Source organism: Cygnus olor, chromosome 8 (assembly GCF_009769625.2).
Source record: "Cygnus olor isolate bCygOlo1 chromosome 8, bCygOlo1.pri.v2, whole genome shotgun sequence".
NCBI classification, from domain to species: domain Eukaryota; kingdom Metazoa; phylum Chordata; class Aves; order Anseriformes; family Anatidae; genus Cygnus; species Cygnus olor.
Window position 1 is genome coordinate 10,185,495 of NC_049176.1, and position 13,917 is coordinate 10,199,411.

Sequence of the window (13,917 nt, forward strand, 5' to 3'; positions counted from 1 at the left end):
TGAACCCTCAGTGCTCTGAGGGATTTGGGGCCGGGTGTGCAAGATGTTGACCAGCTCTCAAAATCAAGGAAGAGCAGACCACAGGGATTTGGTGTGGGCTTTATGTCAGTGTGCTCTGAAAATAGATAACCTTTGACTCCACTTGGTGTCCTCCATCCATGAAGAGTGCTATACTCACTCCAGGAAGAGAGGTTCTACCTTTGTTGAGACTCCCTATGTCTGTGGTGTCTTGTTCCCGTTACCTTCTAACAATCCTGAATGCAGAAAACAGCTAGGATGTGGAGCTGCCGGCTGAACTGTTGACATGTGTTTTCACTGATCAGCTCCTGTGTTGTGAAATATGAAATCAGTCCACTTTGGTGCTGGTACCTTTTTGTGGTAAAGGGTGTGCATCCAGCAGGAAAGGCTCTACCTGGACTAGAAGAACAGCCACACTACAAGGGGCATTGGATAGAGCAGGCGGGCTCTGATTCTGTCTTTACATGAACCTATTCTGGACGGGTTACCATCTAGTATTGGTGATTGCCCTTTAGAGTAGAAAAACTATGAAGGTCAGCCAAACCAGTGGTCTCTGTTACTTCCATAACAACTGGCCAATGAGAGACCTTAAATTTCTCTAAGGAAAAAAAGAAACCTCTCTTCAACTATTGACAATGTAGGGGCCCTGTGGAAAGTGTGCTTTTTGCGTAGGCACCTTAATTTAGGGGACATGAATATTTGTTCTTTTTTCTACCTTGCCATTAATGTCATATCATAGGTTTCTACTAGTTTCCCATCAGAATATATTTATTGATGAGCCCGTTTGCAGAGAAGTGACTGAGTTTTGTGGGTGTAAGTGGTGGAAGGATTTTTTTTGACCTGTGAATGAATTGTCCTCTGGTGCTACTTACCCCAAGGTAGGTGTCATAGACACCTGCAGAAGGTGATCCATAACATCTGTTTCTATCCATGGATTATAGAGGCACATAGTTCAAATTACATGCCTAACTTTTGGCTAGCTAGACAAGATAAATCTATCTTTAACTAAAAAATGTTTAATTTAACCTTTCATGTAAACTGTGTATTTTAGGGATGGTTAAATAATGAAGAATATAACATATCACTTTACCAGCTATGGCCTTAAACATAATGAGCATTCAACTTACTGTATAGCAGTTTTAGTTTAGTATGAGGAATCGCATCAAATGAACCCTATTACAGACCCAATTAAAGGGCAACCACATTAAAGTGAAAAGGAAAAATCTGTTTTTCATCAGCTGTGAGAGAACACAAAGCAGATCTGTGTAGCTCTATGTTATCCTATAGTGTGTTAATCAGATACAAGGTGTGACGGAAGCCAGTGACAAAGGGGACCCCTGATAGGGAACAGACACGCTCTGATAATAGGCCAGTTAACGCTTCATAATGTTTCAATGGTTCAGTAGTAAACAAAGTTGGAAGTAGAACTTCAAAAAGGATGGCACATTCCTCGCAGAGTCGAACCATACATCTTCTATGACACTTTAGGATTTATGGAAACCGAATGTTAAAAACAGTGATGTCAGGGAGCTCCAAAGAGAATAAAATCAATGTTTAGGATTCCTCCTTTTATGTTACTGGCCGTGCTGTATTTGAGGAGGGGGGTGGTTGTGGAGTGGAGAATAGGCACATTCCATCCACTGCTTTTCCAGTGGACTAACATTTAAAAATGCTGGAGGGCACAAACCTGTGTTTGTGTCTCTGTGATGTTTAGTTTCCTGGTTTCATTTTTGCAGGAATTCCTTAGTTTAAAGAAGGTGAACTTCATATTTAAAAAAAAAAAAAAGCTTTTTATAGCTGAATATATGATTATTGGAAAACTCACTGTTTTAGGGAATCTTTTTGCCCTACATTTCTTTAATTTGGTTTCTTTAATTTGGTTTCTTTGTGCCTTTTGGCTGTAGTCCTGCATTTACAGCTTTTCTTCCATTCTGATGTTATTCCATTAATCACTTGCCCAGTGGTGTTTCTGCACATTTCTATGGAAAATCTACAGACATACCCTTGATCTCGCAGTACTTAAATGAACTTTTCTGTGCTGAGGTTATGTAAATTGTTCTAGATTACTGCAAATCATCCTTCTCTAGGATTGCTGCCAGAATGAAACTCTTGACATAACTGATCGTTGATCTGATTCTGGTGTGGTCACATCTTTGTTTTTATTGCTCATTCATAGTGAAATGCAAGTTAAAAACAATAAAATAGACAAACAGTTTGATAACTTGTGATTTATAGGTAATGTGAAACTATGTTCAGTCTCGTAACTAGTAATTTGCCAGTCAGTTGCTTATTCTGTCTTCCGAAAACTTAGGTATTTCACCTCATTTATCTGAGAGTTTGGAGCCTCTTAATATCAGATGGGAAACATCAAATAATACATGGAAGTTCTCTGCTCTCTTGTTGCTGTCTAAAGAAGAACAAACAAGCAAAAAATAGTTAGGGTCTGAGAAATGCTAACTAATTTTTGAAGGATTGAAGAGTAATAAGTTCATGTCTGTTTGTGGCAAATGTCCAGCCAGTTCAGACAGTGATGTTGGGCAGGTGGGATTCATTTGAGGTGGTAACTTCGGGAAGGTTGACATGTTTTCAAAGTGCACTTATGATAAATATGAATGAGGGATTTAGCTACTGGCTTTTTCTTCTTTTGGGAACTTTTAAAAGTAAACAAGGTAATGTGAAAGGAATTCAGCTTTTCCACAGATTTGTCTAATTTGCTGTTTGTTAAGTTTGTTTATTTCCCCCACTGCTTTGCAATCATCATTTCTGGGAATAGTTTTCTTAAGGCTCCAGTCTGATCTCTGGCAGTTACAAGGTGTTTCTTTAAAGCCTGTGAGCAATTCATGACTGCTGAGGGTTGATAGCCCACACTTTAGCTCTGGCAGATGCAGCAAAGTAGATGTTTCCAAGATGCTAGTCAGATATCATCATTGAAACTCCTGCCTTTCTTTTTTTTTGGGGGGGGTTATTTTATAAATTTAAATGATGGGCCTGCCTTTCCCAAGGGGACTGTTTTGTACTGTAACTTCTAGCCTTTCCTTTCAATTTGGGGGAGTTCTTTTTCTCTTGAGGAGTTCTTTTTCCTAACAGTATAAGGCATAGGGTTGGCTTGTTAGTCTTCCTCCCTAAGGGTGCTGCATTACTGTATGGTTGACAGGAACTTGGAATTTTGCTAGAGGCCAGCAGGGACTGGGAACCTTTATAGATCCTGCAGATGATGCTTGCTCTGTGCACAGAAGCTATGCAAGACACTAGGTGTCGAACAGAACTGCTTGTGTGCCAGAATGGTGCAGAAGGGAGTTAGAAGCGTCTCGTAGTTGCTGCTGGTCAGGGGTGGAATCTGAGAAATTCACAATAATGCCCCAGACTGATCAGAGCCCCACACTTGCAGGTGCTTGCGTGGATGTCCCATCAAAAAGGAGTTTACGTTCTGCTTTAAGCCAAGAGAAACAACCTTGCCATTCCTCCAAGTAAAACATAGTTTAAAAACCCGCTGCCATAGAATGACGGTTGTGGTTGTGCAATGCTATGTGATTCCCCATGAAATCTTGGAGGCTCCAGATAGACTCGTTGGCAGTGCCAGAGAATCCTCTGCCAGAATGACTGAACCAGCTGGTTTTTGCGTTATCAAACAGTCAGAAATGTGGAAAAGGCAAAGGATAGGGAACGTTACCTATGTCAGGTTAACAGCAGTGAAGACAAGGTAGCTTCACTATTAAGTTCAAAGCTCAAGTTTAGCCACAGGGGTTTCGGAGTTTTAACCTGAGCTACTACGCCAACTTATTCTGTCTTCACTGCTGTTTTTTGACCTGGAGTTGTAGACAGATCAGCTTTTGCATGTCTAGCTGGAGCAGTTTAAGAAATTACCACTTCAGCAGCCAAGACATTGTCACTAATTGTGTGAACACTCTTCCTCCCCTTCTGGGCTTAAGTAAAGTGGATTTTAAAAACCTTAAACTTCTCCAGCTAGATCTCCAAGGAAAGTCTGTCTAGATCATTTCTTAACTCTCAAGATGGTTAACATATGATTTTCAGTTTTGTTTCCTTCCTCGTTAGATTAGAAGACAGTGAAGTAGATACACTGGGACTTGCTTCATAGGGATATTTCTTCCCACAAACAGGAACCGCTTTTTGGTTATGAATGTTGCTCTTGGTCACAGTCCTTTGATTAAAAAAGTAATAGCCATTGTGCATTATTTGTCGATCTTCCCAAATTGATAACATCTGCAATTTTTTTATGTTCATGAGTTCCTATAGTTAGCTGTGCCCTACTTTTCCAGTCATATTGGAAATCTGAGTATTATGAGGTCTGTGATGTCTCAGTAGTAATCAACAGCCCATATAGTCTGGTCTGCTTAGAGAGGAGCCTTCTAAACAGCTGATTGCACGGTGACCATTGGCTACGTCATTTCCTTCTGGTACGCCTTTATACTCAATATCATGTTATTAGAGTGCAGTCGGGCTATAATCCAGACTGAAATTTCATGCCTGCCTTTTGTTTCCGCAGTGGCCTGTACTTATATCCTGTTTCCCTCAGCACTCTGGAGAAGTTCTTCTCCAGCTTTAGCTTTGTCTTTGGTTCCCATAACCTCTTAATGAATGTTGTGTGCTATTTTTGTGGGTGTTCAATATTAGAAATAGTAAGCTATTACAAAATTTGACAAGAAGTTGGAAATTAAATCCTGTTTTACTGGAGCTCTTCAAATAAAATGAAGACTTGCTGGTTTTATCACAGCCTTTTTTGTTGTGTTTTCTAGTAACTAATTGTCATAGCGAATGCTTGTCTCAGGAGATCATGCTGTGTATTTGGTCAGTGTTAGTATTTAGTTACTGAAGTCACCCTAAAAATTGGCAGTAATTGGCTCTTCTTTATCCTCCAAGTGAGGAGACCATGGTGATGGAACTCCTTTGCTTATAGCAGGAGGTTTTTCTGAACAGTGTAAAGTTAAAAACCATAAAGGGAATATTGTACTGGTGTTGCATGTACAAAAACAGAATAATGCATAGAGTTTGCAAAATCATTACCCTTTTTTTGCTCAAAGTATTCTGTAGGCTTAATAGAGGATTTAAGTCACTGAGCGCTGAAACTTGGATCTTTTGCTGATGTTAAATTCTTGTTAAACCAAACAGGTCTTTGTCTATACTTCATCCTAAAATCTTGTGTGATGATTTTGTTAAACAGGAATATGATGAGGAATGGGCTAAAAAAATCCAGAGTGAGAAATTTCGATGGCACAACTCTCAGTGGCTGGAGATGGTGGAGAGTCGGCAGATGGATGACAGTGAGCAGTATCTGTACGGGGACGATCGTATTGAGCCCTACATCCATGAAGGGGATATTCTGGAAAGACCTGACCTCTACTACAATGCAGGTAAGGCAGCATGCATTAGTATTCAGCACGGGGACTGCTACCGCAGTTGTATTTGTTGCCACTGTGTGTCAGCAGCATTGATGAATACTAGTCAGGGGTGTGTTTGCCCTTGTTAGGATGTTAATAAAGGACTGAGTACTGTATATCCATGAATTTACAAAGTGTGACAGGTCTTTAGAAATGCAAACAGATCTACCTTAGCTAATCAGGGTAATCAGAGCATGATTACAGAACTAAATAAAGGTGGTCCAGCCTTGTTCCTTCACAGCTGCCTCTTATGTCTGTAGCTTGTTTGCTTAGCCAAACACAAACCCATTCTTATCCCCGTTAAATTCACAGAGCAGTACAGCTATGGGGTTTGATGCTGAATTTTGCTCTATCTTGTGTGTTACTTCTGTAGCAGATTTGTTTTTGCAGAACTTAATGCAAGACTTGACTTGAGCCACATTAAATGTGTAAGTTCCTTAGCAGTGGCAATCATGCTGTGAATCATTATTTGTATAATATTGCTGTCGTATATCTAGGGAAGCATGTGAATTTCTATTGTTTTCAAGATCATCGTATGAAAAAGTTTTATTACTTGATAATCTGAAGAAGTTGATTAAAAACTTAAGAACATAACTCTTTTTAATAGTGCATAGTGGCATGGTTCTAGAGGTTTTCATGTGAAGTCTGCTTGCTTGCTCTCTCCGTCTGTAAAGATTTGTAGTTAGTAAGAACATTAAACATTGCCATACTGGATTAAGACACTGATGTATCTAATCTAGTATTCTCTCTTGCCACCCGTTTCAGAGGGAGGTTCAAAAAGCCCTGCAGGAGATACTCATGAAATAATGTGCGCACTGGATAAAAGTCTGCATAACCTTTAATAACTAGGAGTTGGCTTATGCTCTCAAACTTGTGGTTTTTATATCCTTTTTAAACCCCTGGATGACTGTGTGTGTGTGTTTCTTTTAATTGCTGGGATTTAGTCTTTTTCTATTCTTTTTCCATGTAAGTGTCCAGTCCTTTGCTATGAAGCATGAGTCACAAAACTCTGACTCTGGGCGAATTTGCAGGATAGTAATAAGAAAAACAAAAACACTGAAACCTGTAAGCTTGCTTTGTAGCTGCTGTGAGAAAAGAAATGTGCAAGACCTCAGCAGAATTTCAAAATTCATTCTCAAAGTATAAGGGAACTTAAGGATTTTTACTCATTTCGTGGTTACATATGTCAGCCATAGCAACTTGCCCTTTCAGTGGTATGTTTTTCCCTTTTGAATCCTGCAGCACTGGATTTGTTTTCCTGCACTGGTCCTTCAAGGTTAGCAGTGTAAGTCGTGTGTAGTACAGTATCAGGGTCTCTGATTACATCAAGTCTATTTCAGGCTTCCTACATTAAAGGCATGACAGCATGCCTATTGCAGTCCTCCTTTTATAAGTCTTAAACCTTTGCTTATTTCACGGGACCACTTCTTTTCCCAACAACATGAGCTAGAGATGGAGTGTCACCAGTAATACTGAATTTCCTGGTTTTTAACCGTTCATGTTATTGGCTTAATGTTATTTCAACAAAGATTTTTGTGTTGGAATTGATACTTGACTAGGAAGGAGAGGCAGATTTCCAATGATATGTTCTGCAGATGTTTGAAAAGTGCTTTTGTTTTCAAATGTATAAGAGTAACTGATTGTATTTAAGATACAGATTCACTTCTCAAGTTCCTTCCAGCAAGCACCAGTCATGGTGTGCTTCGGAACTCTGCTAAATTTATAGATTTGAGATATGACGGGGGGGGGGGGGGCATAGTATTCCTTTTTAAAGGCTATGGATTTCAAGATTTCAAGAAGGAAATCTTAACGGCACAGGAGCGGTCCGTCCCCACGTGCCCAAAGACGAGCCGGCGTGGAAGAAGACCGGCCTGGCTCAACAGAGAGTTGCGGCTTGTGCTTAGCAGGAAAAAGAGGGTTTATAATCTTTGGAAAAAAGGGCAGGCCACTGAGGAGGACTACAAGGATGTAGCGAGGCTGTGCAGGGAGAAAATTAGAAAGGCCAAAGCTCATCTGGAGCTCAGCCTGGCTACTGCCATTAAAGACAACAAAAAATCCTTTTACAAATATATCAATGCGAAACGGAGGACTAAGGAGAATCTCCATCCTTTACTGGATGCGAGGGGAAACCTGGTTACTAAGGATGAGGAAAAGGCTGAGGTGCTTAATGCCGCCTTTGCCTCAGTCTTTAGCGGCAATACCGGTTGTTCTCTGGACACCCAGTGCCCTGAGCTGGCGGAAGGGGATGGGGAGCAGGATGTGGCCTTCGCTATTCATGAGGAAATGGTTGGCAACCTGCTAAGGAGCTTGGATGTGCGCAAGTCGATGGGGCCCGATGGGATGCACCCGAGGGTACTGAAAGAACTGGCAGAGGAGCTGGCCGAGCCGCTTTCCATCATTTATCGGCAGTCCTGGCTATCGGGGGAGGTCCCAGTTGACTGGCGGCTAGCCAATGTGACACCCATCTATAAGAAGGGCCGGAGGGCAGACCCGGGGAACTATGGGCCTGTCAGTTTGACCTCAGTGCCAGGAAAGCTCATGGAGCAGATTATCTTGAGGGTCATCACGCGGCACTTGCAGGGCAAGCAGGCGATCAGGCCCAGTCAGCATGGGTTTACGAAAGGCAGGTCCTGCTTGACGAACCTGATCTCCTTCTATGACAAAGTGACGCGCTTGGTGGATGAGGGAAGGGCTGTGGATGTGGTTTACCTTGACCTCAGTAAGGCTTTTGACACCGTTCCCCACAACATTCTCCTCAAGAAACTGGCTGCGCGGCGCTTGGACTGGCGTACGCTTCGCTGGGTTAGAAACTGGCTGGATAGCCGGGCCCAGAGAGTTGTGGTGAATGGAGTCAAATCTGGTTGGAGGCTGGTCACAAGTGGTGTCCCCCAGGGCTCGGTACTGGGGCCAGTCCTCTTTAATATCTTTATCGATGATCTGGATGAGGGCGTCCAGTGCACCCTCAGTAAGTTTGCAGATGACACCAAGCTAAGTGCGTGTGTCGATCTGCTCGAGGGCAGGAAGGCTCTGCAGGAGGATCTGGATAGGCTGGACCGATGGGCTGAGGCCAACTGTATGAAGTCCAACAAGGCCAAGTGCCGGGTCCTGCACCTGGGGCGCAACAACCCCAAGCAGCACTACAGGCTGGGAGATGAGTGGTTGGAAAGCTGCCTGGCCGAGAAGGACCTGGGAGTATTGGTTGATAGTCGGCTGAATATGAGCCAGCAGTGTGCTCAGGTGGCCAAGAAGGCCAACAGCATCCTGGCCTGTATAAGAAGCAGTGTGGCCAGCAGGTCTAGGGAAGTGATTGTGCCCCTGTACTCGGCTCTGGTGAGGCCGCACCTCGAGTACTGTGTTCAGTTTTGGGCCCCTCGCTACAAGAAGGACATGGACGTGCTCGAGCGAGTCCAGAGAAGGGCGACCAAGCTGGTGAGGGGTCTGGAGAACAAGTCTTACGAGGAGCGGCTGAGGGAGCTGGGCTTGTTCAGCCTGGAGAAGAGGAGGCTCAGGGGAGACCTCATCGCTCTCTACAGTTACCTTAAAGGAGGCTGTAGTGAGGTGGGGATTGGTCTGTTCTCCCACGTGCCTGGTGACAGGACGAGGGGGAATGGGCTAAAGTTGCGACAGGGGAGTTTTAGGTTGGACGTTAGGAAGTACTTCTTTACCGAAAGGGTTATTAAGCATTGGAACGGGCTGCCCAGGGAGGTGGTGGAGTCACCATCCCTGGAGGTCTTTAAAAGACGTTTAGATGTAGAGCTTAGCGATATGGTTTAGTGGAGTGCTTAGTGTTAGGTCGGAGGTTGGACTCGATGATCTTGAGGTCTCTTCCAACCTAGAAATCTGTGTCTGTGTCTGATTATTGTACCAACTGGAGTAGGCATTTGGGTTTCTGAACAGCATTGCATTACTTGGTCAAAAATAACAAAAATAAAAATCTTTTTGCAGTCAGAAATTAAATGTTTGTGTTTTGGCACAGTGGTTTTAGAAACAGCCTGCACTGCTGGCTCATGCATGGTACAAATCCCCACCTGAGCTATAATAATTCTCGAGTCTCCTGCTGACAAGATGAGTTCCTGTTGCAAAGGTATACCAATATCTCTTGCAAAGAGATCTAAACCTGCACGAAAAACTTGGTAGAATTTCTGAAGTTACCTTCAGCTCAGTGTCGTCTTTGCTTTGAAAGTACAAAACCCTAATTTATGGTGAAATGTACATAACAACGGATGTCCTTTTAACTGTAATTGTATTATATGCAGCTGATGATATCCATGTGCTTTCATTTTCATATAAATTCCTGTGAGCCGTAACTGAGTGATATGGTTTGAATGTTAGCACTCCTGATTGAAGACACTTTAAGCAGCAGCAGCTCCGGCCTCAGAGTGAAAATGTAATGCTTCTTCATTGGTAGAAAGATAGTGAGATGTTATTTTTAAGTGTCTCTGCTTTCAAAGAAGTTTTAAGCCAACCTGTTTAAAATACAAAGTCCCTTAGTTTTATTGGTTTTCATCTGAAATGTAGGGACAGAAATGCTAATGTCCCTTGCTTTTTTTTTTTTGAACAATACAAGAATAGGAAAACTTCACAGAAGTGTTAAGAACTATTTCAACTTTCCTCCCTGCTATTTGGTCATCTTACATCCGTGTGTACTCACGTCTATCTGAACACACTGAAAGGCAGTAATATGGATCTGTGCCAGCATGTTTGCTTGTCAAGTAATACTCTTTCACATACTGTATACACATGCATGCAATTAGAATATAGCCATGTTACAGCTGTCTTTATACTGCTAAAAAGTAGTCTGATCATGGCTAGCATTTTTCATTTGCAATCTGTTGCATTGTATTCAGTCACTTTCCCGTGAGGCATTATCTTCTAAACGAATCTCTGTAGCACCTCATCAAATGTCTGCTAGAAATCTAGATGTGTCAATTCTATTCCTTTTATCATTTGTCACTATATTATCTTCAAAAAACCATCAGGTAAATTCATAAAGCACATGGAGGTTTGTTTGAATGCCTGAGTCGTCATCTTTAAGCCCTTGTGTCTGTAAGTAACTTTCCACTGCTTCCTGCACAGGCAGTTTTGTAGATTTGAAACCACAGAGGTTAAGCTAAGTGGCCTGTGGTTCCGTGGATCTTATCTCTCTTTCTTCAAAGTGGAATGGCATTTGTAACTTCCTAGTCATTAGGAATCTCTCTATCCTCTGTTAAACCATTAAAGTACCCGTTAGAATGTACCTGTTTCTGCCGTGTTTTTACTGGGATGCTTTCTGCACTGCAAGTCTGGGGTTGTTTTCGTACAGTAACAGAGATGAACTGAGATAGGGTCTATTTAAATAGTGTTTACCTAATTAGAGCCTCATATTAATTATCAGGTTTTAACTGTGTCCTTATTATTAACAAGAAATGAGTTTGGGGAATGGGAACAGGAAAGAGTTAAGCTGAGCTCTCACTCAGCTGGGGTCAGTTCACTGACTTCACTTCAACTTCACTTCAAAGACACTCTGGATTTACACTGATGTAACAGGGGGAAGATGTTAGCCCTTGATTTCCTTCTCTTTATAAAGCAAGCAGAGACTATGAAGCCTTTAAAGAATACTACTGGCTTTACAGATGTTTGCCTCTTCAAATGCCGGTGCTTTAATATAAATGAAGCAAAAGAAAGCAGTAATCTATCTTCTTGTGAGTTTGTTGTGTGAAAAGACCACCCTTTTAGGGAATAGCAAGAAGATGTTGAAATAGGGAACGTGAAATTGTTTCCAAGATGCTTTCCTATTTCTTTTCCTTAACCAGTTTTAAAAGATGGTGGTAAAAGGCAGTCTCCTGAAAAATTAAGACCTTTGTTGCTTTTCTACTTTTATGCTGCTGGCCTAGATCCATGTTTGACCCTTGCCATTACTTTTTCCTCTGTGTTCCCTTTCATGATGTAGCAGACAATATGGTTCTTGATCTAGTATCTCCAGGCCTTAAGATGAAGAGGTAAAAAATGTTCTTAGGTGTAGCTTATCTCAGGGCAGTAGACTAGATGGAATCCCAGTGAAACTTCTGTTGTAGCTGAAGTTGCTCCTTTTCAGTATTATTGTTGCTTGATATTCCTCCCAGAAATAATCCAAGTTGCTAATGGATTTGAGAAAAAACAGCACAAATTAGTGCCCGCCTGCCCCGAAATCATGCCCTTCTTTTACAGTCTCTGTATCTTTCTTGTTTTTACAGATGGCCTAATAGCCCCTGATGGAGCAGTGAGTCCAGATTTCTTCAGTGATTATCATCTTCAAAACGGAGACCTTGTTGGGCAGCATCCCTTCTCCAGCAGGTAAGTTGCTGTTTGTGAAGAATACATACAACCATGGAATCATAGAATATTCTGAGTTAGAGACCATGCTACGGTCAGTCTGTACCATCTATACTAACCAATGTTGTCTAAAACATTGGTTTCCTTCCTAAGTAATAACATTTTTGCACCACTTAAAACTTTAGTCGCCATTTGTAGGTATGACCAGTTCACAGTATGCATAGCTGAAGCAAAAAAGTTTCTTACTTTGGCTTCTTGTAGTTTTTAAGGGGCAGTGGAAGGTTACTTGTTTGTTTATTGTACTCATGATGCACCAGAAAGCTGAATTAACATTCAGGCAATATAGCAAGGGTGTAATAGTGGCAGCATATGTAACAAAAAATTGACTAAAATTCTCAGATCTGGGAGGAAAAAAAAAAAAAACACGGAACTAAGATGTGTTACCTTGAGAAGGGGAAAAAAAAGTGTTTATACTCAAAGGATCAAGTTCAGATCACTGTGCAACCCTTTGTGTGGAGCTTGTGTTTGGGAAGGGGATACTGGCATGAAGTCTGAGAAGAGTCGCTTGCCAGGTAATGTTTTGGCTAAACTTCTAGTAAGAGCGACATTGTTAACTTACTTATGAAAACTATGATTAATATTTTAGCAAAAGGATTAGAGATGGACTGGTATGTACCACGTCATCTGATCTTTTCCACATGTGCAGCCTTCATCTCAGGGCATGCTGGTGATCGAAAAACTGAGGGAAGTATGAGCCATCTGCTGCTCTTGGAGTCGTTCTGTGTGGCTCACGGTCTTCAACATTAACATAGACACACAACCCAGGAGATGACAGGTTTCTGTATTAACCAGAAACTGTATGGCTATGTAGTCCCAACAGTCTTTATGGCCCCGTGGAAGAAGAGGAAAAAGAAAAAAGATGAAGAGGGAAGTTTGTAGCCTCCTTTCTTTCCAATAAACTAAGATAGCCCTAGTCATGATCTTCTTGGCTTTCCAGAAAGTTTTCAGCTGGGAAAAATCTTGAGTGTCCGTGGGTAAAAGTTAAAGTAGATCGCTTGGTCTCATATTTCAAGCCTGTATCAGGGAGCTACGTTAATAAGCTGTGTTTTAGTCTGATTGTCTTCCAAGTAAAATGAGTAGCAAAATGCACCTGGTGTATCCTTAATTAAAATAAACATTTGTAGGATTTCCTTGTGATGTCTCCAGGCATTTTGGAGGCCCACCTTAAAAAAGAGGACAGACAAACTGCAATTTGTCTAACTACAAACTTTGTAATTGCCCTTTGTTGATAGCCTCTGTAAATATTCAGATTTCTCGTTACGATTCTGTTTTCTCGGTAGGCTTTTTTTTTGTATGACTGCTTCATGGATTTATCTGCAGTCCAGACACGGTCTAATTGGAAACAGTATGGACTGCTGCAAATGTTCCCTCCTATTTGTAACATAGGAGGACTGAATTGTTTGATAGAATAGATACTGGCAGTCGGATGGCGAATCCTACTTTTCAGATGTGTGTCATTATCGTTTTGAACTTCTTGGCGCCAGAAGCCAGGATTTCCTGATGCTTAGAGCTAATGTAAAATGCATTATTGCTCCAGGCATGAGGCATGGAATTGCCAGTCCCATGAGTTTGAAGAGTCAGACCCTCCCTTTTCCCAAATTTCAATTGGTGTTGGAAGGTAAAACCATACGTGCTAGGGACCCTAATTAAAAATAATAGCAGCAAGTCAAGGCTCTTTTTATGTGTTATATAGAGTACATTTCATCCATACCAAAACATAATTCGAGGGTATTTTTATGCTTACAGTTTAAAGCTAACAAGAACCTTATGTCAAGGATTTATTTTTAACCAGTTCCAGCTTTTAATAAATCAAGATTTTTGTTATAAAAGTGGTTCATTTTATTAATATTTGGATATGTTTTCAGAAACTTTTCAAAAGAAAGCTGTTATGATTTGCATAGACAACTAACAAGTCAGTTAATCCTAGGATCTTTTTTGTGAGTTTGAGGAGGGATGACTTTAAAATGAGTAGATGCATGTTTTTCAGTCTTTTCATTTGTTACGCTTTTTATTATGCATTTAGTTGTGTCTGTCTTCTGGTCTTGGCCTTTTATATTAGGCTTTATTATTCTGTAATAGAAATGGTTGTTTGCTAAGCAGTGCGGTGAGTTGGGAACGGAGTGAGTCTTTTCCATCATTTAAGACCACCATG

At 41.3% G+C, this 13,917-nt stretch overlaps 1 protein-coding gene across 2 annotated transcripts in view; it reads left to right on the top strand.

Moving 5' to 3' along the window:
• The window catches only part of KIFAP3 (kinesin associated protein 3), a 69,316-nt gene that overhangs the window by 39,431 nt on the left and 15,968 nt on the right, over positions 1–13,917 (top strand). For both annotated transcript variants that reach the window (XM_040566147.1, XM_040566148.1), the window contains exons 18-19: positions 5,198–5,387; positions 11,627–11,726. In XM_040566147.1, the coding sequence (XP_040422081.1) occupies positions 5,198–5,387; positions 11,627–11,726 (290 nt within the window). The remainder of the gene's footprint in view (positions 1–5,197; positions 5,388–11,626; positions 11,727–13,917) is intronic.